The sequence below is a fragment of the Squalius cephalus genome (assembly GCF_949319135.1).
Source record: "Squalius cephalus genome assembly, chromosome: 10".
NCBI classification, from domain to species: domain Eukaryota; kingdom Metazoa; phylum Chordata; class Actinopteri; order Cypriniformes; family Leuciscidae; genus Squalius; species Squalius cephalus.
This window is the reverse complement of record NC_137131.1, coordinates 24,280,607-24,308,289: the sequence shown is the minus strand read 5'-3', so window position 1 is coordinate 24,308,289 and position 27,683 is coordinate 24,280,607. Positions and strand designations below refer to the sequence as shown.

Here is a 27,683-nt window from a genome sequence, read left to right as displayed (position 1 = left end):
ATGAGCGCTGTCTCTGTGCTGTGATGCGGTCGGAAACCAGATTGAAAATTGTCAAAGTATCCATTCGAGCATAAGAATTTGTTCAGCTGATTGAAGACAACTTTTTCAATGATCTTGCCTATGAAAGGAAGATTTGAAATCGGCCTATAGTTGCTTAATATGGTCTTATCCAGATTGCTCTTTTTCAAGAGGGGCTTGACAACTGCAGTTTTCAGGGAGTTTGGAAAACTCCCAGAGAGAAGTGAAACATTTACCAGTTCTAGAAGATCTGCTTCTAAACTGTTTAACACACTTTTGAAAAATGATGTGGGAAGCGTGTCAAGAGCGCAGGTTGATGTTTTAAGGTGCTGTACGGTTTCTTCCAAAATTTTGCCATCAATTTCTTTGAAATCAGACATAGTAACTACTTTCTCAGGTGGTTTGATCTGTCTAACCCCAGGGCAACTCAAGGATGTGCTGATCACCTTTCTGATATTATTGATTTTCTCAGAGAAGAAAGAAGCAAACTCACTGCACTTGTTGTCTGAGAGCATTTCACTGGGAATCTGACTTGGGGGGTTTGTCAGTCTCTCTACAGTAGCAAAAAGAGTGCGTGTGTTGTTTAAATTACTGTTTATAATATTTGAGAAGAAAGTCTGTCTAGCTTTGCCTAGTTCCATATTGAAAGCATGGATGCTGTCTTTGTAGATGTTATAATGGACTACAAGTTTTGTCTTCCGCCACATGCGCTCTGCTTTTCTGCATTGTCTTTTCATATTTTGCACTGTTGTTGAGTTTCTCCAAGGTGCTTTTTGTCTGCCACTCTTCTTCCTGACTTTAACAGGAGCAATTTCATCAATTACACTTTTAACTTTTGAGTTAAAAGAATCAAGGAGAAAATCAACAGAGTCTGCAGATATGCTTGGTGTTAAGGATATAGCCTTCATAAATAGTACACTAGTGTTCTCATTTAAGCATCTCTTCTTGACAGACACAGATCTAGCTTCAATGGCAGGAGAGATCAATATATCAAAGAAAATACAGAAATGATCAGACAGCGCTACATCCTTAATAATAATTGATGAAATGTTTAGACCCTTACTGATAAGTAAATCTAGAGTGTGTCCATGATTGTGTGTGGGTCCATGTACATGCTGAGTCAAATCAAAAGTTTTTAAAACAGTTTTGATTTATTTTGCCATATTGTTTTCTGCAATATCTATGTGAATGTTAAAATCCCCAGCAATGGCAAAACAATCAAACTCTGAGGTAATTGTTGATAACAGTTCTGTAAAGTCCTCAGCAAAGGCTGGAGAGTATTTTGGAGGCCTGTAAATAATGATAAGTAAAATGCGTGGAGCACCTTTTAACACAATACCCAGATATTCGAAAGACGGGTAATTCCCAAATGATGTTTGCTTACATTGATAGATATCTTTAAAAAGCGCAGCTAGACCCCCACCTCTCTTAACAGCTCTGCAGACACTCATAAAAGTAAAGTTAGGAGGGGATGTTTCATTGAGGATTGTTGCACTGCAGCTGTCTTCTAGCCAGGTTTCATTTAGAAGCATAAAATCCAGGTTGTTTGTGGTTATTAAGTCTTTGACTAGAAGTGATTTATTTTTAAGTGAGCGAATGTTAAAAAGTGCTAACTTAACAGTCTTACTTTTCCCCACAGCAATATTAGTTTGACGTGTAATAGGCGTCTAATTTGACTAATTAAATAAATAGATGAGAGTGATTGCTGGTCAATGCCTTTTATAACCATTATGTCTTTTAATAATTAATAAAATCTTTTTCATTACCTATGTCTCTGATTCCAACAGTGATTAGAACCTGTGTGTGCCAGTGTTTAGAGGTTGTGTTAAATTCTTGGGGTGAAATTCCCCAGGTGGCGTAGTCGGAAATTATATCAATTTGAGTCAACCCACGCCCGCTCGGCTACAAGAGGATTCAACAAAAATAAATTACTGAAGTGGGAATTAAATATTTAACAAATTAAATAATTTTATTTGCAAATTGCTCATTGTTACATTTGCGCTGTAGGCAAAAGTTGTCTTTGGAAATTCTGCACAAAATGAAAGTCTCAACTTAAATTACATAGCATCATCTAATTTAGTGTTTCTCATCAGGTTGTTCAGAGAACAACGGGGCGTTGGAAGCTAGATTTTTGAAAGGGGGGCGTTCAGGTGTTCTTGGGGGGCGTTCATGAGTTTACACCAAAGATCCAGGCAAGACAAGATTAAACGTAATTACTTTCAAAAGAATTGCCTACAACATTCTAAAATCTGCCAGTTTAATGCGACATGTAAGCTATGTATCTGTAACGGTCACCAGCTAAAGTGCCCTTGAGAGCCACCAGAGGGCACTCCACACCAGACTATCATGTTTCACTCACAAACTACATCTCCCATCATTCTCTGCCTGGACTCATCAGCACTCATTATCACATTCACCTGTGTCTCATTATCTTGTTAGTTTCAGCCTATTTATTCCATGTTCTCTCATTTACTCTCTGCGAAGTTTTGTTTGTGTCACACTGCATCTCTGAGCATTTTCCCTGGTTTCCTGTCTCTTGGTTTTTGGATTTCTTGCCTGTTCCGTGGATTACTCTCTTGCCTCTGACCCCTGCCTGTTTTGTTTTGTTTTGTTTTGTTTTGTTTGTTTGTTTGGACTGCCTACCTGTGTTTTGACCCATTGCCTGTACTTTGGATTACGCCTTTGGATTGCCCATAATAAATGCTGCATTTGGATCTCACCTTCGAGTCTCTGAGCAGTTCATGACAGTATCGTTTCTTTTGCAACGACTATTATTTTTTCCAGTCATAGACCAGCGCTCAAGCACTGACTAGAATCCAGCGCTGACAAGAATCACGCAGCGGAGGAATGGAAAGTTGACAAGCCATTAAAAAAGTATTGTCTTAAGAACCACTTACATATTTTCAAATATTTTCAATAAATCATGTTCCCATTCACTCCGATAATGAATTTTTAAATTAATTAAATTAAATTCTATTTATAAGGTAAAACTTTTACATTTTTAGGCATTAACTAATGCCAATGCCTAATGCCAAAATGTTTTCTTTGTTCACCACGTAATTTACTGGTCAGGCCTTATTGTTAACTCGCAAGACTGTAAGGAGAAAATGACAATTAAATGGATAATTTAAATATATTATGTTATCATATTTAGGTATGTATTAATTCAGCCGTCACATCTGAGTGCGAAACGCTGCTTGGATAGTTTCAAAGATAGTTCAAAATAATTAATAATACAAAAATAAATTAATTGTTCATGTGTTTATTATTGTTAGAAGATTTTGTTTTTATTTTACTGATTATGAACACAAATGAATCATGACAAACCAAATACATTTTAATTGTCTTAATTATACCATTGATGAAAACACAAGCTGATACCAAGGTATTTAGGCCTATAATTAGAACATCATTTTTCATGAAAAATCATGATTGTATTTTTTTTTTTTTTTTTAGAAAGTAAGGTTAATGTAAGCAGCTTCTTGCAATACTCTAAATGCATAATAAAACCTAAGTGCAAACATTACCGCTGATTGAATCATTGTTTTGATGGTTGTTTTAACCCTCTGGGGCCTAAGGTGTTTTTGGGGTCCTTGAGATGTTTTGACATGTCCTGACATTTGTGCTTTTTTCAGTTGCTTATAAACATTAATGGCAAAGGTATAATTACACTCTATTTAGCACAAACAGGGCTACCATAATATGTGAGCAACATGTATGTACATGTTTGTATTCTTGAGAAAATAATGTTTATGCATGGTTTTTGAAAAAACTAAAAATGAAAGTTTCTGAAATAAGGCCACAAAACACATACTAAATATGTGTCCACAAGACTTCTGAATAATGCATTTTGTCGCCTAGAGTTTTTTCTTCAAAATGATCCTTCAAAATGATTTCTTCAAAATGATCATCCTGCCTAATCATTCACATAAAACAATACATTGATTTAAATTTTGTAAGACACTTTTTGTTTGGAAAGGCAATATGCACAGGGGCGATCCAACGATCCAACACCATCATGAATAATAAGTGGTTCACACCTGAGGCGACAATGCCCCCGCATAATGCATACATAATGAGCCTTTCATTCAGGTGTGTGACTGAGCCACAAGAAAGAATGCAGGGACAATTGTGACGAATCAGACATGCGAGGCAGATCCATTTGCAACAATTTAATAAGCAGTCTCAAGCAAACATAAAGCGTTTCAGTAGAAGGATAACAAAAGGCAGAAATGCTTGAAAAGGTCCAGGCGGGAGCCCAGAGCAGTGGCTAAACTCAAGGTCAGAGACAGGCTCGGGTCGGGGCAGGCAGCAGACAACAGGAAAACCGAAGACAGGCCAGGTTCAGGGCTGGCGGCGAGAATCAGAGTCCAGGTACAGGCGGCGGTCACTGGGCAGGCTGCAGACAGTCAGAGAGGTTAGAAACAGGCAAAGGTAAGTAACACGAACAATCAGGAAAAACCAGAGAGCGCTCGGACATGAAACACGGGGTGAGTCAATACTACGCACAGGACGCTGAGTTAACAAGGCAGATATAGCTTAGGGACCAGAGTTCATACGGAACAGGTGTAATGCAATCCGAGCGTAACGATCCATACTAAGCTGAAGTATGAGACACTTAGTATTCAGGAGAGAGAGCACGGGACTGAGAGCGCAGGGGATCATCAGGGCTAGACGCCGTAACAGAGCCCCCCCCCTGCGAGCGCCTCCTGGCGCGAGGGAACTGACGACGGCGGGGTCTGCCACGAGGTCGAGGAGCCGGTTTATCAGGGTGATTGCGGTGAAACTCTTGAGTAAGTGACGGATCCAGTATGTCATTGGCATTGACCCAGGAACGTTCCTCTGGACCAAAGCCCTCCCAATCTACCAGATACTGAAGATGTCCAACGCGACGTCTAGAGTCCAGTAGATGATGAACTCGGTAAGCCTCCTCACCCTCTACCAGGATAGGCTGGGTAGTAACATCCTCCAATTCCTCTCTTCTCTCTTCAGAACGGACAGATGCTGGTTTGAGCAGGGAGACATGAAACGTTGGCGAGATGCGCATGTGTCTGGGCAGATCAAGGCGAAACGACACAGGGGTGATTTGGCTGATGATCTTGAATGGACCCAAGAATTTCGGACTGAGTTTCTTGCAGGGTAGTCTGAGGCGTAGATCTCGCGTGGATAGCCATACCCATTGGCCGGGTTGGTACTCTGGACCTGGCCTGCGACGACGGTCAGCCTGTTCCTTGCCACGCCTTACAGCACGCTGGAGATGAATATGGGCCAGGTTCCAGGTTTCCTCACTGCGCCTGAGCCAATCATCCACAGCAGGGACACTGGTGGGCTCACCAGACCAGGGGAACAGAGGCGGCTGAAATCCAAGGACACATTGAAAAGGAGTCATCCCTGTAGAGTGCTTGAGTATGGAATTTTGTGCATATTCGGCCCACATGAGATATCGGTACCAATCCTCCTGATGACTGTGGCAGTAGGAACGAAGGAAGCGGGAAATCTCCTGGTTGAGACGTTCAACTTGCCCGTTGGCCTGTGGATGATACCCTGAAGTGAGACTCACATTGATCTGAAGTTTCTCAAAGAAGGCAGTCCAGACGCGAGAAGTAAATTGAGGACCTCTGTTGGACACAATATCCTCTGGTAATCCATAAAACCGGAATACTAAGTTACATATATGTTCAGCTGTCTGAAGAGCTGTGGGCAGCTTGGTGAGCGGAATGAGCCGGCATGCTTTAGAGAAGCGGTCAATGACAGTGAGAATGGTGGTGTAACCCTCTGAGGGAGGCAAATCCGTGATAAAATCAATAGCGATGTGAGACCAAGGCCGTTGAGGAATAGGCAGAGGTTGAAGAAGACCAGCTGGTAGTAGACGAGAGGATTTCTGGGTGTTACAGATCCGGCAGCGCTGAATGAATTCGCTTGTGTCTCGAGAGAGCGTGGACCACCAGTAACGGTTTTGAAGGAGCTGAATGGTGGCAGTGATTCCGGGATGCCCGGAGCTGGGAAGGGCATGCACATGGTTGATTACCTTGTCACGAAGTGTTTCTGGCACAAAGATTTTCCCAGGAGGACAGTCAGGAGGTATCTCTATGTCAGCATTGGCTTGAGCAAGTTCGGTTTCAATATCCCACGGAACAGGTCCGATAACGAGGTCAGGGCAGATAACTGGTTCAGGAGCGGTAACAGCTGCTTCGGAGTCAAATTGACGAGACAACGAGTCAGCCTTGGTATTCTTTGAGCCGGGACGGTAAGTAACTGTGAAGTGGAACCGGGAAAAGAATAGTGACCATCTGGCTTGACGTGCGTTCATTCTCTTGGCCGTGCGTAGGTACTCCAGGTTCTTGTGGTCTGTGTAGACTGTGAACGGGTGAGTAGCTCCCTCGAGCCAGTGACGCCACTCCTCGAATGCTGATTTCATGGCTAATAGTTCACGGTCTCCGACATCATAATTTCTCTCCACTGAGTTCAACTTCCTGGAGTAGAAGGCGCAAGGATACAGCTTGGGAGGATCGCCCTGACGTTGAGAGAGAACCGCTCCTAGTCCGGTGTTCGAGGCATCCACCTCTACCACGAAGGGCAACTCAGGGTTAGGATGATGCAAGATGGGAGCAGAAGTGAAACTGACTTTGAGCTGCTTGAAAGCCCGGGAAGCGTCCTGGTTCCAAGGAAGTCGATTCGTGCCCTTCCGAACCAGAGCTGTCAAAGGGCCTGCCACGGAGCTGAATCCCCTGATGAAACGACGGTAGAAATTAGCGAAGCCCAGGAAACGCTGCAATTCCTTCAAAGTGGAGGGTTGGCGCCAGTCTACCACTGCTTTAACCTTATTCTCATCCATAGCCACGCCCTCTGGACTGATGACGTATCCCAGGAAGGTTGTGGAAGTCTGATGGAAGTCACATTTCTCTATCTTGGCGTAGAGTTGGAACTGGATGAGTCTTTGAAGTACAGCTCGGACATGCTGGATGTGGGCTTCGAGGGTGTCTGAATAGATCAGAATATCGTCTATGTAGATGATTACACTTCGATGGAGCAGATCATGGAAAACATCATTGACGAAGGATTGAAAGCCCGAATGGCATAACGAGATATTCATAGTGCCCAGTGCTTGTGGAGAATGCAGTCTTCCATTCGTCCCCCTCTCGGATTCGAACCAGGTTATAGGCAGAGCGTAGGTCCAGCTTGGTATAGTATTTGGCTGTGCGAAGGAGCTCTAGAGCGGCAGGTACCAGAGGCAGCAGGTAACGGAACTTAACAGTGCATTCATTTAGTGATCTGTAGTCGATACAAGGTCGCAGTCCCCCATCTTTCTTTTTAACGAAGAAGAAACCAGCCGACACTGGAGAAGTTGAATGACGAATGAACCCCTTTGCGAGCTCCTCTTCTATGTACTTTTGAATGGCTTCGGTCTCAGGTTGGGACAGTGGGAAGATGCGGCCTCTGGGTGGTGTGGTACCAGGGAAGAGATCAATGGCACAATCAGATTCACGATGAGGTGGTAATTGGGTAGCTTTGACTTTACTGAAGGCCTCGGCTAGATCGTGGTACACGGCTGGCAGACGGGATAGCATGGATTCATCTCGGGACTCGGAGATACTTCAGACCGGCAAGGGTTTGACGGTAGACAGACACCTTGAAAAACAGTCTGTCCAGTCGTCCACTGCAAATGAGGGTTGTGGTTCCTTAGCCAGGGTAAGCCCAGAATTACCGGAGTGTGAGGAGCTTGGAGAACGAAGAAATGGATTTTCTCATGATGAAGCAGACCAGTACGCATGTGAAGTTCTTGTGTCATGTGTGTGATGCGTCCTGTGCCGAGCGGGCGTCCGTCGATAGCTTCAACTGAAAGCGGAGATGTGCAGGGAATTAGAGCTATCTCGTGGACCTGGGCAAAATCTTTAGACATAAAATTCCCGGCTGCCCCTGAATCGACTAAGGCTAAAGTTTTAACAGTTTGTTCATTTACGGAGAATTCAAGTGGCACTGAGATACAGGAAAGTGGATTTAAACAGTCAAGGGTCAGACTCACCGAGGTTTTTTCTTTGCGTGCAGGTCGTAGAGGGCAGTGCAGACGAAAGTGACCAGAGCCTCCACAGTACATGCATAATTTCAGGGTCCTGCGGCGCTCCCTCTCCTCCTCGGATATGTGAGAGGCGTTGATTTGCATGGGTTCGTAGGCGTCAGCGGAGGAATGTGAAGCACGTGGTGCGAGGATGACGCGCGAAGCGCGCGTTGAGCGGTGGCTGGAGCGACGTGAGCGCATCAAGTTGTCAATCTGGATGGTGAGGTGAACGAACTGATCAAAGCCCTTTCCCTCGTCGCGACAGGCCAGCTCGGCTTGTAATTCGTGGCTGAGACCCCTCCGAAAAACCACTTTGAGAGCGTTCTCCGTCCAGTTGGTTTGAGCCGCCAGAGTTCGGAATGTGAGCGCGTACTCCGAGGCGGGTGACTTTCCCTGTGTGAGCTCCAAGAGAAGATCCTCAGCTTCTTTCCCCTCCTTGGTATGTTCAAAGACGGCTTGGAAACGTTCCAGAAATTCTCCGTAAGATGAGAAGGCGGACCCATCCGATCTCCAGACCGCGGTGATCCACTCCAACGCGCGTCCGGTGAGTAATGAGCATACAAAGGAGATTTTGCTTGCATCTGTGGCGTGTTGAGAGGTCTGCTGGGCGAGATACAGAGAACATTGTAATATAAAGCCCTTGCATTTACCTGGGTCTCCCTCGTATTTCTCGGGAAGTGCGAGGCGTGGGCTTGGCTAGAATTTGCGGACTTTCTATCAGAGTTAGTATTGGCTGCAGATAAAGTACTAATTGTTGGTGATTTTAATATACACATCGATAATGAAAAAGATGCATTTGGTTTGGCATTTAAAGACATTGTAAACTCAATTGGAGTTAGACAACACGTGTCAGGACCTACTCATTGTCGTAATCATACTCTAGATCTAATATTATCACACGGAATAGATGTTGATGCCGTTGAAATTCTGCAGCAGAGCGATGACATCTCAGATCATTATCTAGTCTCGTGTAAATTACATTTAGCCAAGGCTGCAAAGCCGACTCCGTGTTACAAATATGTTAGACCTATCACTTCTGCCACTAAAGATTGCTTTATTAATAATCTTCCTGATCAGTTTCATCATTTTAGCATCCCGGATAGCTTAGAAAAACTTGATATTGCAACAGAAACTTTTAACTCTCTCTTTTCCAGCACTTTAGACACAGTTGCTCCTTTGCGCTTAAAGAAGATTAAAGAAAATAATCCAACGCCGTGGTACAACGAGCACACTCAGGCCCTTAAGAGAGCAGCCAGAAAAATGGAACGAAACTGGAAGAAAACAAAACTAGAGGTATTTCGCATTTCATGGAAAGAGAGCTCGATTGCATACAGAGAGGCTTTAAAAGCTGCTAGATCTGCTTATTTTTCAACCCTATTAGAAGAAAATAAACATAATCCTAGGTATTTATTTGAAACAGTGGCTAAACTAACGAAAAAGAAAGCTTCAAATACAGAAGTTTCCAAGCAGCACAGCAGTAATGACTTTATGAACTTCTTCACTTATAAGATTGATAATATCAGGGAGAAAATTATAACTATGCAACCGTCTACTACAGTATCGCATCAGGCAGTGCATTGTAGTCTCCCTGAGGAAAAATTTGATTCATTCGTTGCTATAGGAGAGGAAGAATTTACTAAACTCGTTAAATCATCTAAATCGACAACATGTATGTTAGACCCTATACCGACTAAGCTACTGAAAGAGATGCTTCCAGAGGTCATAGATCCTCTTCTTAATATCATTAATTCGTCTTTGTCTCTAGGATACGTACCAAAAAACTTTAAGCTGGCTATGATTAAACCGCTTGTTAAAAAAACGCAACTTCATCCTTCAGAATTAGTCAATTACAGGCCGATCTCGAATCTACCTTTTCTGTCAAAGATACTAGAAAAGGCAGTATCTTCACAACTGTGTTCCTTTCTAGAAAGAAATGATATCTGCGAGGATTTTCAGTCCGGATTTAGACCATACCATAGTACTGAGACTGCACTCGTTAGAGTCACAAATGATTTGCTCTTATCATCCGATCGTGGTTGTATCTCGCTATTAGTGTTACTCGATCTTAGTGCTGCGTTTGACACCATCGACCACAACATTCTTTTAAATAGACTAGAAAACTATGTTGGCATTAGTGGAATTGCACTAGCATGGTTTAAATCATACTTATCTGACCGTTATCAGTTTGTAGCAGTAAATGAAGAGATGTCTCATCGATCACAAGTTCAGTATGGCGTACCACAAGGCTCAGTACTAGGACCGCTGCTGTTCACTCTGTACATGCTACCATTAGGAGATATCATTAGGAAACATGGAATTAGCTTCCACTGTTATGCCGACGATACTCAGCTCTATATTTCTTCAAAACCTAACGAAACTTACCAATTCACTAAATTAACAGAATGCATAGCTGATATAAAAAATTGGATGACTCGTAATTTCCTACTTCTAAATTCTGAAAAAACAGAGATTCTAATTATTGGACAAAAAACGTCCTCACGTAATAACCTAGAATACTGTCTAACACTTGATGGCTGCTCTGTTAAGTCTTCGTCGTCAGTTAGGAACCTGGGTGGGCTCTTTGATACCAATCTTTCATTTGAAAGTCACGTGTCTAGTATCTGTAAAACCGCATTTTTCCATCTTAAAAATATATCTAAATTACGTCATATGCTCTCATTGACAAATGCGGAACAATTAGTTCATGCTTTCATGACATCAAGGCTAGATTATTGTAATGCTCTACTGGGTGGTTGCCCTGCACGCTTAATAAACAAACTACAGCTAGTTCAAAACGCAGCAGCTCGAGTTCTTACTAGAACCAGGAAGTATGACCATATTAGCCCAGTTCTGTCAAAACTGCACTGGCTCCCTATTAAACATCGCATCAATTTCAAAATATTGCTGATTACTTACAAAGCACTAAATGGTTTAGCTCTGCAGTACTTGAGCGAGCTCTTAACGCATTACACTCCTTCACGTCTATTGCGATCTCAAAATTCCGGCCAGTTGATAATACCTAGAATATCAAAATCGACTGCTGGCGGTAGATCCTTCTCCTATTTAGCACCAAAACTTTGGAATAGTCTTCCTAACATTGTCCGGGAAGCAGACACACTCTGTCAGTTCAAATCTAGATTAAAGACACATCTCTTTGACCTAGCATTCACATAATACATTATAGACTTCTATAATTCAATATTAGGCTGCATAGATTAGGTCAGCTGGAACCGGGAACACTTCCCATGAATCCTGATGTACTTGTTACATCATGAGAAGAATGGCATCTACGCTAATTTTAGTGTCTGTGTTTATCCCGAGGTTTTCCCGCAGCCTGCCGGATCCAGGCCGTATCCAGATCTGACGAAGGCCCTTCGCCTGGACCCGATGACAACGCAGTGCTGAAGTGCCAACTAGTCTCTCCCTATGGAGGATCCCTTTCCCACTCTACAGATAAAGCGTCGTCGGGAAAACTCAATTTGCGTATCTACCCCGAATTGATAAAATAAAATAAAATTCTGAATTACAACTATAAGGAAACACCAGTAATTTGTTTAGGCTTGGTTTGTAGGGAATTCCAAACCTGCACACATATATTCAAACGCACATAACTACTGAACCCGTTCTTAATGCGCATCTGAACGCCATCAGCGTTTCTCACAGGATCACGTTTAAAGTTTGTGTAGAGAGAATGGTGTCGTCTTGGCGGCCCCTAATTTAATAACAAATGATCGTTGCGACGGAAGCGAATCAATCAAAACCAACTTTAGCTGGAAAATAACTTTATTAAAGAACCGCTATAAAGCCAAAACAATCTTACGTTAAATTATACATTTATTTCTGTAAAGCTGCTTTGAGACAATCTACATTGTTAAAAGCGCTATATAAATGAAGATGACTTGACTTGACTTGTGCTCGCAGCATTAATTGGGTCTGGAGAAAGAGCAGGCGCGGCGGGCGTTGAAGCGGCCGTGGACTCCGCGGTAGACTTCTGCAGGGTTTGAACCACTGAAATCAGTTCCTCCGTAAGAGTGGTCAAACGGGACAGCTGGTGGTGATGGGTGGCCAGCTGAGAGGCTTGGGCGGTGAAGGCGGCCGACAGAGCAGACATTGTCGCTGGATCCTCGTTCGGCGAAGTATTCTGTGACGAATCAGACATGCGAGGCAGATCCATTTGCAACAATTTAATAAGCAGTCTCAAGCAAACATAAAGCGTTTCAGTAGAAGGATAACAAAAGGCAGAAATGCTTGAAAAGGTCCAGGCGGGAGCCCAGGGCAGTGGCTAAACTCAAGGTCAGAGACAGGCTCGGGTCGGGGCAGGCAGCAGACAACAGGAAAACCGAAGACAGGCAAGGTTCAGGGCTGGCGGCGAGAATCAGAGTCCAGGTACAGGCGGCGGTCACTGGGCAGGCTGCAGACAGTCAGAGAGGTTAGAAACAGGCAAAGGTAAGTAACACGAACAATCAGGAAAAAACAGAGAGCGCTCGGACATGAAACACGGGGTGAGTCAATACTTCGCACAGGACGCTGAGTTAACAAGGCAGATATAGCTTAGGGACCAGAGTTAATACGGAACAGGTGCGTAACGAATGCAATCAGAGCGTAACGATCCATACTAAGCTGAAGTATGAGACACTTAGTATTCAGGAGAGAGAGCACGGGACTGAGAGCGCAGGGGATCATCAGGGCTAGACGCCGTAACAACAATATATATATATATATATATATATATATATATATATATATATATATATATATCGTCGCTGCCCGATGAAACTCACGTATGTCCAAAACGGTTACTTTTCAGGAAGTGAAAAAAACACCGAAATTTCAAAAGCAGTTGCACGTAGCGTTGTCATACTTGGTACGGCATCTTTAAATGTAACCATATTCTTGCAAGTGTAATGATATAATCCACATTTGACCAAAATCGAGTTTAAATGGACATACGTGTATATTTTATAGTAACGGTGGTCGATACGCGTCGATACGATTCTTCCGATCATTAATTAGAATGGCCAAGTCGTGTTTCATATTGACAGATGAATAGGCTACGCTCCGTTTATTAAATAGCCTACGTCTCAGTTTATTAAATACGCTCAGTTTATTAAATGTCTCTTGCAAACTATGAAGGGACAATGAATCAATACACTCATTGCTGACCCCAGGGTCGGCGCGTCCATATAGGCGAACTAGGCAATTGAGAGCGGCACTTTTGTAAGGGCAGCAAAATGTGCGCCAACCGGGAATGAACAATTCACAAAATAGGCTAGGCTATATGATCATATAATCATACATAATCAGAGAGTAGCCTTTTTCTTTTCGTTTAGAATTATTTTGTTTAAAGACTTTTCAAGCTTTGTGTATTTGATGTCTCTCTCATGTCTGTGTGAGGCATACACTGAGTTTCGTTAAGTTAGGATGAGATGCGCTCCAGTTAACGTGCAATGCAAGTGACCGCGCAGGCGCCTCCATGATTATATTGTCTGCTATATATTTGCTTCTTATTTATTAAATCCACTCCAGGCAATTGGTTGATGAAAAATTGATTCAAATTAAGATTTATACAAAACGAAATTCACTTTAAAGAAAGGCTTTCTACAAAACAAAACAAGTGGTCAAAATCATGTCTGACCCGTCTAAAATTGTGCATCCTATTACTCGTGCTGTTCACTTTTCATACTTTCAACAGTATAGTAGACCTACAGCACAGGTGTCAAACTCAGTTCCTGGAGGGCCACAGCCCTACACAGTTTTGTTCCAACCCTGCTTCAACACACACACACCTGCAGTTTTCAAATAAGCCTGAAGGACTTGATTAGCTGATCAGGTGTGTTTAATTAGGGTTGAAGCTAAACTCTGCAGGGCTGTGGCCCTCCAGGAACTGAGTTTGACACCCCTGACCTACAGACTCTATTTGTACAAATTGCTGCACATTCATTTAATTCTGAATTTTGCACACACAAGTTGAAAGGCTTCAAATCAAGTTCATAGATAATTGTGCGTGCATTTATTAATCATTATGATACTAAAATCATAACAAAGTAGGCTATGCTATGTACAAAAAAATACAGCCATTTCTGTTTTTTTCTTTTAAACAAAAAAACAAGCTGCACCCTTTTTTTTACATTTCATCTTTCATTCCGAAATAGAATAATGAATGAACGAAAAAGTACACGGACCCAACATGTAGGCTATTAGCCTTTTTACCCGTTATCAATCTAAATTAATCTCGTTTTTAATTTAACTTAATTTCGTTTTTCTTTATTTAATTTTCGTTTTTTTCTTTATTTAAATGTCATTTTTCTTTATTTAAATTTCGTTTTTTCTTTATTTAAATTTCATTTTTTCTTTTTTCAAATTTAGTTTTTTTCTTTATTTAAATTTTGTTTTTCTTTATTTAAAATTCGTTATTCTTTATTTAAATCTACCCTTTACTGTGTCAGTAATTTATTAGTCAGAAAAATATTAGACTACCTTAAAAGTATTGCTTAAGTTAATAGACCCATGCGTTAACATCTCCACAATAAACAGTGACAATTACTTCGTCTAGACCATTTACCGGTAAATAACAGTTGTGAATATATTGCGAATATATAATAAACTTGAACAGTTGTCAAAAACAAATGTTTGCTGATACTTTACCTCACAGAGTTATTCGGCTATCCAATGCTGAGCTTCCAGAGACGCTTAGACCGGCGAGATGCCTCCACAGGGCGGAAGATACGCGGCGTGATTGACAGCAAATTGTATAATATCCAAGGTAAACATTTCTAGTAATTGTGCAGTTAATTGTTATCATACTGTATTTTCAGATTTGGAATATATTCTCTACCCAAATGTGTCACTAATAAAACACAATAAAAATTATTTAAAGAGAAGGCTTATATTGACCTTTTAAGATTTTGTTTACATCTATCCTTGTATATAAATATATATATTTTTTTACTATTTTATTAAAAAGGTTATACAATTACAACAACAATTAAAATTGTAACAATATTTCCAGTGTAATATTTCTTTGTAAAAACTAAAGTATACATTTTATCATACGTATTTCAAAGTTAAGGATTCATTAGTTTGAATATAGCATACATTGGAACAAACACTATAATAACATCTTAGTTGATGATTTATTTTTGACAAAACATAGTATATATATATATAACATATGAGCAGAAATTGGCAACATTATAAGCTTATTTGATGTGGGAGTATTTTACAGTAAAAACTTTATAATCTATCCGATTTTTGTAGTCGATTTTTACTCATCTCAGTATAGCAATAGAGTTAGGTAAAAGCTGTTCATTCATTCACACACAAAAACGAGATTCATTTTGAAACAGTATTTTTGCCAGCTGTAGTAGCTACACAACAGCGCGCATCTGTGCATTCATTCATTCACACACAGTAACGCGATTCATATTTAAACAGTCTTTTTGCGTACAGACACTATTGCGATTAGAACAAAGGAAATATAGAACTGACCTATTCCTCAGCTGGATCCGTTGCTCCTCGAAATTAAACTTCCTGCACCTCTGAGGTAAATTTTCCAGGATTATTATTAAGATAGTATTATTCCTCACAGCGTCGTAAAGTACACAAGTCTGAAAGTGAACTCGCGGTGTGTTATCCAGCTGATGTGGGCATTTCACAGGTTTGTATGGCTCGCCTCAGATTATTTGCGTTTGAATAGCGCGCGCTCTCCGTGGGCGGGGTCACATTAAAACATTATGAGCTGAGATGAGAACGACTGAAATCTCTCTTTTCATACATATTACATAAACTGAGAATATTTGTTTTTTATAAAAATTACTTCATTTAAAAGAAGAGAATTCAAGCTTCATGCCTGTGTGTCTGTATGCCTGTTTGACTGAGTATTCACTGAGTTACAGTTCATTTTTGGACGTGTTTCAGAATGGACTTCACTGACAGAGAGAAAGCAGAACTCGCATCATGTTTATTTTTCTTTATTTGGCACAACACTTTGTTTAATTGTGAGTATACACACACAAAAAATTAACACTTAACAGGATCGATTGATGTATGAAACTTGTATGCAAGATCAAAGTCAACAGAGTATTTTGAGTTTCTTTTGCACTGATAAGAAAAAAAGCGAGCCTATCACGCTGACGCGATTGTCGACCCCAGGGGGTTAACTGTCCAATGACAGCCCATCTTATATCTACTTTAGCTGTGTCCCAATTCAGGAGCTGCATCCTTTGAAGGCCGCGTAATTGGGCTGCACCGAGACCTGTTTAAAGGGGAAAGTAGATCCGATTGCGTCATCGCGGCGCGACGAAGGCTGTGCCAAGGCTCCTTGAAAATGCGGCCAGCAAATGCGTCCTTCTTTTCCCGTGAATGCAGGATACATCAGAAGGATCCTTCGCAGCCTTGCCTATCCCAGAATTCATTGTGCGCCGTAGACGAAATTGCCAGATTACACTTTTAAATGTAAGTATTGGGTTTCAATTTAATCGAGTAATCTAATGTATCTAATGATAAAAATGAATAATAATAATTATTATAATAATAAATACAATAAAGGTTCAAATGTTGACTTATATTTTACCAGTATATGATATTATATAGGCTAGTTTATACTCTTTAGAACTTATTATGTACATAAATTGACCATGATGAACATTTTTAGATAGGTTTTCAACCCCGTTTTGTTTTATATAGTTATAACTGCCTAAAACAAAACGTATATATATATACCCTAACTTATATTTTACCATTATGTGATTTTATATAGGCTAGTTTATACTCTTTAGACCTTATTATGTACATATATTGACCATGGTGAACATTTTTAGCTAGGTTTTTAACCCCCTTTTGTTTTATATATACAGTATATATATATACATATACATATATATGTAACGTTTTATATTGAAAGTCAAGTACAAATGTTACTGCCGCTCGTCACAACGGCTGTCATAGTTGCTAGATGACAAAACCAGACCGTCTCATTAAACAACTCCCGGGACACAGCTTGCAACAATTTGTCAATGTGACAATACATTTTGTTAGTTTCATTGTATGTTTCATTGACTGTAACAAAATAAATGTACTCTGTATTTAAGTATACATTTGAAGTACTTTAGATTGTTATTCAACTCCACTTCATCTCAGAGGCAAATATTGTACTTTTTACCAAGCGGCAACCTCCCCGTCTCTCTCTTGAAACCAACACGGAAGTGAGTTAAACTGCAATTCATTGACTAGCCGCTTGAGGCTGTTGTCAAAAGGGAGTCAAATCTGTATCTCCCCCATGTTAAAATGCCAAATTTTACAGCAGAAAAAAACGTATTTACAGCCTGGTGTCTGTATGTGGTTTTGGTCTATACAGCTAAGTTTGCCCTTCATGACAACTGTGAGGGGGGTGAATTTTTTTATAACTCATCCGTTTAGTTGATTAATATTTAAAGTTCTGCATAATTAAGGGTGTGGCGTGGCCACTTGAGTGACAGGTGGATTGCCGCTGATGTCAATGCTAGCCGTTTGTCTGCTGTTACTAGCCGTCACTTCACCTCAGCAAATGTTGCTGCTGAACTTGCCATCTCTGCAGTGTTTGTGCTTTTTTTCGGGATTATTTCATACAATTTAATACACCCATTACTTCGCCCACGGTTTAGGATTCCGTCGTTGTCGTCGAGTATCGTTCGAGAGAACAACAGCGCTGTATTTCAGTTGTTTTCCTCTGTGAACATGCACTAATGGATGTCTGACAATTTCGTTGCTTTTTGGAGTTTTCAAATTTAAAAACGTCAATAAAGGCTCGTTCGTTCTGCTCTCACGGAACAGATTATAATATGCTTATGTACCGTCAGATGAAATCATGCAGGCGTCGGCACTTTCTCCGTCCATGCAATAAATCCTTGAATGAGCGCGGATTTCTAGCGCATTTACTTGAACTTCATAGGTAATATATCTATGGTTTAACCCATTTGAGAGGCGGCCAAAATCAGAATTTAAAATGTACTGAATAAGCTCTCTACGAACTTGACGAGCGATGCCGCTGACGGACCATAGACTATAGAAAAAGTGACTGACATGTAACGTTATGCACATAAATCACTGTCACACACACACACACACACACACACACACACACACACACACACTCAAGAGTAATATTAACTTAAGTTACTGCATAATACATTTTCAACTAGCAGAATAGTACAGAATCACGATACACAGTCTCACTTGTAGCCATGTCTTTTAACTATTAATATTTCGAAGGGCAAAAATAGGAACTTTTAATTGGCTTTACATCATCAACTGTCACTATAGCGCGAGGCCCTGTGCAGTCGCAACTTGGTACTGTAAGCAGCATAACGTTATAGCATTACCTCCCCAGCCTGAGCTAACCATAGACAGTTTATGAGCTAACTCGATCACGTCGAGCTAGGTGGTGATTTCAGATAGACAGGCTCCTGAGCTCCACTCACGCCCCGCCTCTTTGCCCATTTTCTGTTATCCGGGAGTGACGCGAGGTGACGCGAGGCCAAGATGGAGACGGCCGGCTCCGCCCACTTTAGGCTTCAAAAATGCTCTTCAGAAACCTACGGGTGACGTCACGGATACTACGTCCATATTTTTTTACAGTCTATGCTTTTTACACATAGATATTAGATTTTGAAATTAGATATTGTTAAAAAAAAAAAAAAAAAAAAAAAAAAAAAATTATATATATATGAACAGTATATAATAGAAACACAAAAAATATGACTTCTACATCAGGGATAGGCCCTGAAGGAGATCTCACATCAGCTAGCTGGGATCACGCATCGATTCAAACAGCTTCAGACCATGGTTCCTACTGCATCAGATCCACCTAACGCTGAGGTGGTCGTTCCCTGCCGTTCCGAACCTTGCCTTAACCCACCTGCTTCCTACTCCGGTGAGCCCAATTCATGTCGCTCATTTCTGTCGCAGTGCTCATGAACTTTTTCACTCCAGCCTTTCTGCTTTTTAACGGAGAGATCCAGGGTGGCTTTCATCATCATGCACCTGGCCAGGCTTGCGAGAGAGTGGGGAATGGCCATGTGGGACAATGAGAACGATTACTGCAGATCATATGAGGAATTCTCCCAGGAACTTCACAAAGTCCTTGATCGTTCAGCATTGGGTATCGAGGCGGCACGAGCATTGTCGCTGTTACAGTAGGGAGCTCGATCAGTCTCGGAGTATACTATCGAGTTCCGTACACTCGCGGCATCCTGTGGGTGTAATTCCAAAGCACAGTGGGACCACTTTTTACATGGATTAGCGGAACACATCAAGGATGAGATTTACTCCTTGGAGCTACCCCCTTCTCCCAACGGATTGGTTGATCTCGCTAACCGGCATCGGAGGGTGGGTTTTCCTCACGAATCCCTCAGCAATACACCAGACATGAGAGGGACTACTTCACAGCATTTAGGCTTTTTTGAGGCGGAGCCTATGCAGATCGGGAGAGCCCATCTGATTGTTATGGAACGCCGTCATCGTCTCACCAATAACTTGTGCCTCTACTATGGGGAGGCGGGTCACATGGCTGCTGATTGTCCCATAAATAAGCGGCATTCACCTTTCAGGGGACAAAGCACGGTGTGCGTTACTAACACTCTGTATTGCCATCTGGTGATCACTCTATTCTCCCAGCTTTTCAGCAGTTGGAGGGGGTCACCCATCGAGTGTCTGTGTTGATTGATTCTGGAGCGGAGGGTGATTTTATGGACATTGAACTGGCTGAGCGCTTGGGCATTACATGTTATCTCCTGGCTGAACCGATTTCAGCCAGAACCCTGTGTGGTACTCCTCTTACCAGGATTACTCATTCCATTAAGCTTGTCTACCTCACCATTTCAGGCAACCATGCCGAGGAGATTCGATTCCTCCTTATACACTATCCTTCTACTCAAGTGGTTTTGGGGCACACCTGGCTGGTTAAACATAACCCACACATTGACTGGACTCTTAATTTGGTGTTGGCATGGAGCCCTTTCTGTTTGTCTCATTGTTTAGTGTCTGCATCATCTCCTTTAATGTCTGTTTCTGCTTTACAGGAGGAACCGGTGAACTTGGCGGATGTACCGGAGACTTACCATGACTTAAGAGCAGTGTTCAGTAAGTCCTGAGCTTCATCTCTCCCTCCGCACCGCCCATACGATTGTGCGATTGAATTATTACCTGGGACTTCTCCACCTAAGGGGCGCCTCTACTCACTCTCCGGTCCTGAGAGGGAGGCCATGGAGACATACATCAGCGATTCTCTGCTAGCCGGTATAATACGTCTTTCTTCCTCTCCAGCTGGGGCAGGGTTCTTCTTCATTTCTGCTGGTCAACGTAGGCTCGGGAGGCGTTTGAAAACCCAAAGAGCCGCCTTGTTTCGGCTCCTATTCTCACCAACCCCGACCCATCTCGTCAATTCATTGTGGAGGTAGATGCATCGGAGGTAGGAGTAGGGGAAATAATGTCTCTTCTGCGCCTTTTTTCTCACCGTCTTACCCCTTCAGAACGAAATTATGACATCGGGAATAAGGAGTTACTGGCTGTTAAGTTGGTGCTGGAGGAGTGGCATCACTGGTTAGAGGGCGTGGGGGTTCCATTCTTAGTTTGAACCAACCATAAGAACTTAGAGTATATCCGTTCCGCTAAGAGACGAACCTAAGACGAGGGGTTTGTAAGCAAGGTCATCTCACTTGCTGGACCCGGGATTCGTCATTCAGTGGGTCGCCCTGTTGTTCTGCCTGTCGGTGATCTCCTCTACCTGCGTGTCCGTTGAGTGTGGGCAGTGCGCATGGGAACCACCCTATGGAGAGTCTACATTTTTGCACTGTGTCACAGAGACTGTTTCTATTTTGTTCTCAATGTTTTCTAATAAACTTTCCTCATGTTCATCACACCATTTGAGTCCTCCTATTCTCTGAGTTCCCGACACTAGTGAGTTTGGTTGTTTAGCAAAAGTTAAGCAAAATCTACTGTTGTTGAGTGTGATGGCATTGACTTTATGGCGTGTTCGAAACATGGATCAAGCTTAGCGGTCTGACGTGTCAACTTCTGGTTCAACCAATGGTAGGACGTTGGGGCAGGCCAATGGGGGTCAAGGTTTAGCTTTGGCAGTTACAGTGTTTTCAAGTCATGTCAGAAAGTATGTATTTATGAGATAAAATGCACATGAACATCAGCACAACTCGTAATTATTAGTTTTGGTAACTTTGGATTTTCTAAAGAGTTTGAGTTAGGTGCGTGATGGTGAGAAAACATGTCAGAGGCAATGGATGCAGAGTCTGTCCTAGTGAAATAACCTATACAAAAATGTTTTTAAAATAGGCCTACATTTTTTCATACTAACTATACTACAAACCCATTAATATATTTACTGACATATTGCTTGAGATTTATTGATATAAATATCATAATTAAAGGGCATATTGCAGGTTAGAGCCCCCAGTCATGGTTAGAGTCAATGTATAGAAAAATAATGTAGGAACTAGATTTTCTTTAAATATATTTTTAGAAGTACGCTTATTAAGGCTTCTGGAGTCGTTTTTGTGATACAATTTTACTTCCGCATCTGAAAAATGCCAAATCGGAAGTGACGTAATTGTAGGGAGTGCGGCCAATTTAATCAATAGGAAAACAATGGATTGCAATGACAGTTCGGACGCTGAGGAAATTGTAAATGTTTACTCATATGATGGACCACAGCCATACAATTATGAGCCTGCTATGCGGCCAAGAGAGCTGGAACAGGCCAGGATTAGACAGTAAAAAAACAGTCAGAGGAGACTAATTGAGTTGTTGTGTGAGGAGGAGAACCAGTGGAGACAGGGCAGGTGTCTTGGTAAGAGACCAGTGTTAGCTTATAGATATATACAAGTTAGCTGACGATATGTAGCACTATGCTCAGATCACAATATTGTACAAATTAGTATCATGTATCAGGCATTATCAAAGCTAGTATTGGTCATCTGGGAGTATTGATACTTACCAATAACAATAACTAATAAGCTTTGGCCAGGCATATGTCACACTCGTTAATATCCGTCCACATTAATGTTACGTGATATTGGTTTCTCATCACCACAGGAGAGGGAGGGAGGAAGAGAGAGATAGAGGGGAAGATAAACATTTTCCCTATACACATTTTCGTTTCATGGGTGCTTATGTGGGAAATGCGAGTGTGGCACTAGTGTAATGAAGAACAGTCATAAAAACAGTCATAAAAAGCACAAAACAGTATTTTAGTTACTCGTGGATATAGCATGAGCAGAAACAACCGTAGTGCAAGTCCATACTGGACATAAGGATGGGTATTGTGCACAGAGATGAAAATACATTATGCACAGTAATGTTTATTAAGTTATTTTGTGATCTTGATGGGTAAATGAATCATTTAAGTGTAACGCGAGTTCAGTAACACACTTGGAGTTCGCTGTGTCCGCCATTTTGTGCAAATTGTTTTGCAGCGGTGGTATTTGGAAAGAGTTAATGGAAACTCAAACGATGTGATATAGTCGATTTATAGGAACAAAAAGAGTAAGTGCCATAGTTGATTTAGAGTATACAAGTCATTCTTGGACAGAGCATTTATGAACTCTGAAAAATGTTCAACAGAACAAAATGAGATATATGTTTAATTTCAGTTTAACACTGTTTGTTTTTGATGTTACTGATCAAGATGTGTGTTCACATGCTTGTTATTCAAACTGTATTTTCAAGTGAACATGTTTAAATCAGTTTAGTGAACAACAGATATATAGATACAGTAGAGTCACTGAATCTGACAGGCCAAATTTACAACTACAGAAATATGGTACCCCTCTTTATTTCATAATAATTGACTGTAATGTTTAATAAAGTGACTCAATATGTCACTTCCTCCCCATTCTATTTTATGAAGCACATTGATCAGATATTGTTATATTTATACAGTAGGGTCACTGAATCTGACAGGTCAAATTTATAGCTGCTTTGTGTGCGGCACTTCATTCTAAATGAAGGTGGGTGGAGCTACTGTATGGTTTTGCTGACAATTTGAGGATCCACTGGAGTTACGAGAATTTAGTTACAAGCTCTTAGTATAAAGTTCTATTCAAGCTCTTGTATAAAGTATTATACAATAAATTAATAAATTAATGAATACAAGTTAAAAAGAACGTTATTAACCAGTATTTTTTTCTAATCAAACCGTAACGGTAATGTTATGCATTAAAATGCATTAAAATAATGATTATGGTTTGGCTTAGGGTTAGTTGCATATAATTATGCATAGTTATAGTTATATACTAATACATGTAAAATGTTTAACAAGGACACATTAAAATAAAGTGTTACCGAAACTCATTTCAGATTGGCTTCAAAGACATTGTAATGTCACGCTTAATGGATTAGAACAAATCAAGTAAGCTTAAATAAGAGATAATAATATTTATTAACTAAATTGCTTCTCTTTAAAAGCAGAACCATACATTTTTATTTAGTTTTATAATTTTATAATTCCTCTCTCTTCACTTACCTTACCTAGAACTCTCCCTGAGGCTGTAGCCAGATGAAAACTATCCCCACTCTTCTGTAGAGCATTGATCTGTGAGAGAGAGAGAGAGAGAGAGAGAGAGAGAGAGAGAGAGAGAGAGAGAGAGAGAGAGAGAGAGAGAGAGAGAGAGGAGAGAGAGAGAGAGAGAGAGAGAGAGAGACCCTTTAAAATCTGATTTATTTGACATTACATTTTTCAAATCATATAATAAAAAAAAGATATATATATATATATATATATATATATATATATATATATATATATATATATATATATATATACACTATAATATAATATATATATATACAGTGAGGAAAATAAGTATTTGAACACCCTGCTATTTTGCAAGTTCTCCCACTTAGAAATCATGGAGGGGTCTGAAATTTTCATCGTAGGTGCATGTCCACTGTGAGAGACATAATCTAAAAAAAAAAAATCCAGAAATCACAATGTATGATTTTTTAACTATTTATTTGTATGATACAGCTGCAAATAAGTATTTGAACACCTGAGAAAATCAATGTTAATATTTGGTACAGTAGCCTTTGTTTGCAATTACAGAGGTCAAACGTTTCCTGTAGTTTTTCACCAGGTTTGCACACACTGCAGGAGGGATTTTGGCCCACTCCTCCACACAGATCTTCTCTAGATCAGTCAGGTTTCTGGGCTGTCGCTGAGAAACACGGAGTTTGAGCTCCCTCCAAAGATTCTCTATTGGGTTTAGGTCTGGAGACTGGCTAGGCCACGCCAGAACCTTGATATGCTTCTTACAGAGCCACTCCTTGGTTATCCTGGCTGTGTGCTTCGGGTCATTGTCATGTTGGAAGACCCAGCCTCGACCCATCTTCAATGCTCTAACTGAGGGAAGGAGGTTGTTCCCCAAAATCTCGCAATACATGGCCCCGGTCATCCTCTCCTTAATACAGTGCAGTCGCCCTGTCCCATGTGCAGAAAAACACCCCAAAAGCATGATGCTACCACCCCCATGCTTCACAGTAGGGATGGTGTTCTTGGGATGGTACTCATCATCATTCTTCTTCCTCCAAACACGTTTAGTGGAATTATGACCAAAAAGTTCTATTTTGGTCTCATCTGACCACATGACTTTCTCCCATGACTCCTCTGGATCATCCAAATGGTCATTGGCAAACTTAAGACGGGCCTTGACATGTGCTGGTTTAAGCAGGGGAACCTTCCGTGCCATGCATGATTTCAAACCATGACGTCTTAGTGTATTACCAACAGTAACCTTGGAAACGGTGGTCCCAGCTCTTTTCAGGTCATTGACCAGCTCCTCCCGTGTAGTTCTGGGCTGATTTCTCACCGGAACGGAGGCCGCTTCCTTTCGGCGCCCATGTTAACCTATGGTGTCGTTCACACCAGACGCGGAGCGCCGCGGCATGCCGCGGCCGGCCCACGCCGTGAAGCGCCAGTTTCGCCGTCTGGTCTATTTTTTGCGCGAGCCGCGAGTGATCCGCGTCCATTCCGGCAGGAAGTCACACCAAGAAACACGAGACAATCCGGTCAATTGTCAAAATATAAGCAATTTTCAAAAATTTAAATAACGCGAGTGACAAATGCGATCATATTTGTGTATCTAAACAGACTAGAAAGATGAAAACAAACAAAGAAAAAACACAACAAAATAGATTTAATAAATTTGAAGAGAGGATGTATATTTCAACGGTATATCTACACTACTACTGTCTGCCATATTCTCTCTCTGGCTGCGTGTGTGTCTCGACAACGGATTAATAAAAGAAGTGTACAAACTTCTTGGTTACAGAAACATGGTGTATTCATTTTATGAGGTTATTTACTTACCCATGATGTAAAAAATAGCTCTGAATAAACAACAACTGAGCAGAAGCGCTTGTCGACCGCCGCGGAGAATACGCGTCTGGTGTGAACAGGCAGGCGCCGGACTGCGCGTGATTTTCTGTTCCGCGCCGCTTCGGCGTCCGGTGTGAACCAGGCGTAACAGGTCTTTGAGGGTCAGAATTCTAGCTGATAGACAGGTGTTCAAATACTTATTTGCAGCTGTATCATACAAATAAATAGTTAAAAAATCATATATTGTGATTTCAGGATTTTTTTTTTTAGATTATGTCTCTCACAGTGGACATGCACCTACGATGACAATTTCAGACCCCTCCATGATTTCCAAGTGGGAGAACTTGCAAAATACCAGGGTGTTCAAATACTTATTTTCCTCACTGTATATATATATATATACATATATATATATATATATAAAATCCAACACCTTAAAACATTGTTCAAACACCTTAAAAATCTGGAAAAAAATAAAAAAATAAAATAAAAATAAGTAATAATAATAACAGAAAAAAATTTAAAAAATTGCAATACAACACAACTTCTCTTTTATAACACTCCAAAACTTATCTGATATCCTTGCCCTTCGCTGGGCTTACACTACACACCTTCTGTTCCCCACATCAAAAAAAAAAAAAAAAAAGGTCTCAATATCATTGATCATTTCATAATAAGCAAACTCCAGCATCAAGCGTCCCTTTATAAAACCTTTTAACATATGCACTGGATCTACTCCACTTAAATTAAGTAAACACACCAAATTGCCATCTTTGCTTTACCAAAAATGAAATTCAGTAATACAACTTTTTGTTTATTTGTAGCACTATATTTTGGCCCAAATATAAATAACCCATTAGTAAACAAAAAACCTAACCTTTGGCAAACATTAACAACCAAAAAAGTCCACTTAATCTTGAACATTCAACAAAAATATGATTAACTGTTTCAGATTCTCCACAAAAACTACACTCTACACTATGCAAAGGATCCAGGTGAGCAATCTCTTTGGAGTGCTGTCCTATGAAAGCGAGAGACTTTTGATGAGTCTGTCCCCACTAGGCTGAACCTCTAACCCCCTCTGCTGTGCAATCTGAACAGCTGAATACCTGCTTTATAAAAGACAACAGAATGTGAAGAACCTGTCTGTATGTTTGAGACAGTAACAGAAAATTTAAAACTACCCATACAGAAAAAAAAAAATTTGAAATATATTTTAAAGTGTCAAAAATATATGTGCCATATATTCCAAATACATTGAAATATATTTGCATTGTTGTTCACTTATATTTATCATTTTGAAATATATTCTGAAATATAACAAAAATATATGATGTTAAGTGTGAAATATATTTACATTTATAACATGTAATGTAAAATATATGACAAAATATATGGTCATAAAATGTTTAGCTTGCTAAAGAAGGGTCGAAAATGTATTTTGATCATAGTAATTCCTCTACCTTTTCCCCTATACACAACAGTGGGCTACCATATTTCACTACTGTATTATGACACACAGCTATAATAAATACTGTACTTACATTTAAATGACTGAAATGTAAAATGACATATAGTTGCTTTCCTAGGACTATTAGGCCATATTAGGTGGCACGTACCTAACACTAAATGCAATTATTACATTTATTGTTGTTTTATTGACATCTTTCCTGAAGTCATTTAAATATTGAAAATATGCACAATATTTATGATGCAAGTATAACAGTGACACTCCAACAGTGAAGTGCACTTAAACAATAGATAGAACTCAGTGTCTAACATTGCATACACACACTATTAAATAACTGTATTCAATTCTGTAAAAATAGGGAAAAAAACTCTGCATTCTGTTGTTTCCTACATAAAATTGTCATTTTAGGCCAATAAAGTCAGTAAAGGGGCAGCTGTGGCCTACTGGTTAGGGCTTCGGGCTTCGGGCTTGTAACCGAAGGGTTGCCGGTTCAATCCCTGACCAGTAGGAAAAATGTGGGCGGGAGAAGTGGTAGAGCACTGCTCTCCCATGCCCACATCCACGGCTGAAGTGGTCTATCTAAAAAATAAATTGAAAATGTGTTGTTTGTTTGTGAAAATGTTAACAATTCAAATTAAACAATTTGCAAAAGTTGAAACATATATGAAAATATATTTACATATATTTAACTAAAATATATTTATTGGGCCAATTTCAAATATTTGCATATATTCCAAAAATATATTTTGAAAATATATTTCAAATATATTTCTTTT

General features: G+C 40.5%; 1 protein-coding gene across 5 annotated transcripts in view; it reads right to left on the bottom strand.

The window, feature by feature from the left end:
* LOC307165178 (endonuclease V-like) overlaps window positions 1–27,683 on the bottom strand; it is a 301,965-nt gene that overhangs the window by 99,956 nt on the left and 174,326 nt on the right. For 3 of the 5 annotated variants that reach the window (XM_079882554.1, XM_079882552.1, XM_079882551.1), the window contains exon 6: window positions 23,586–23,654. In XM_079882554.1, coding sequence (XP_079738680.1) covers window positions 23,586–23,654 — 69 coding nt within the window. The remainder of the gene's footprint in view (window positions 1–23,585; window positions 23,655–27,683) is intronic. The other 2 variants (XM_079882555.1, XM_079882553.1) reach the window with 1 other exon arrangement.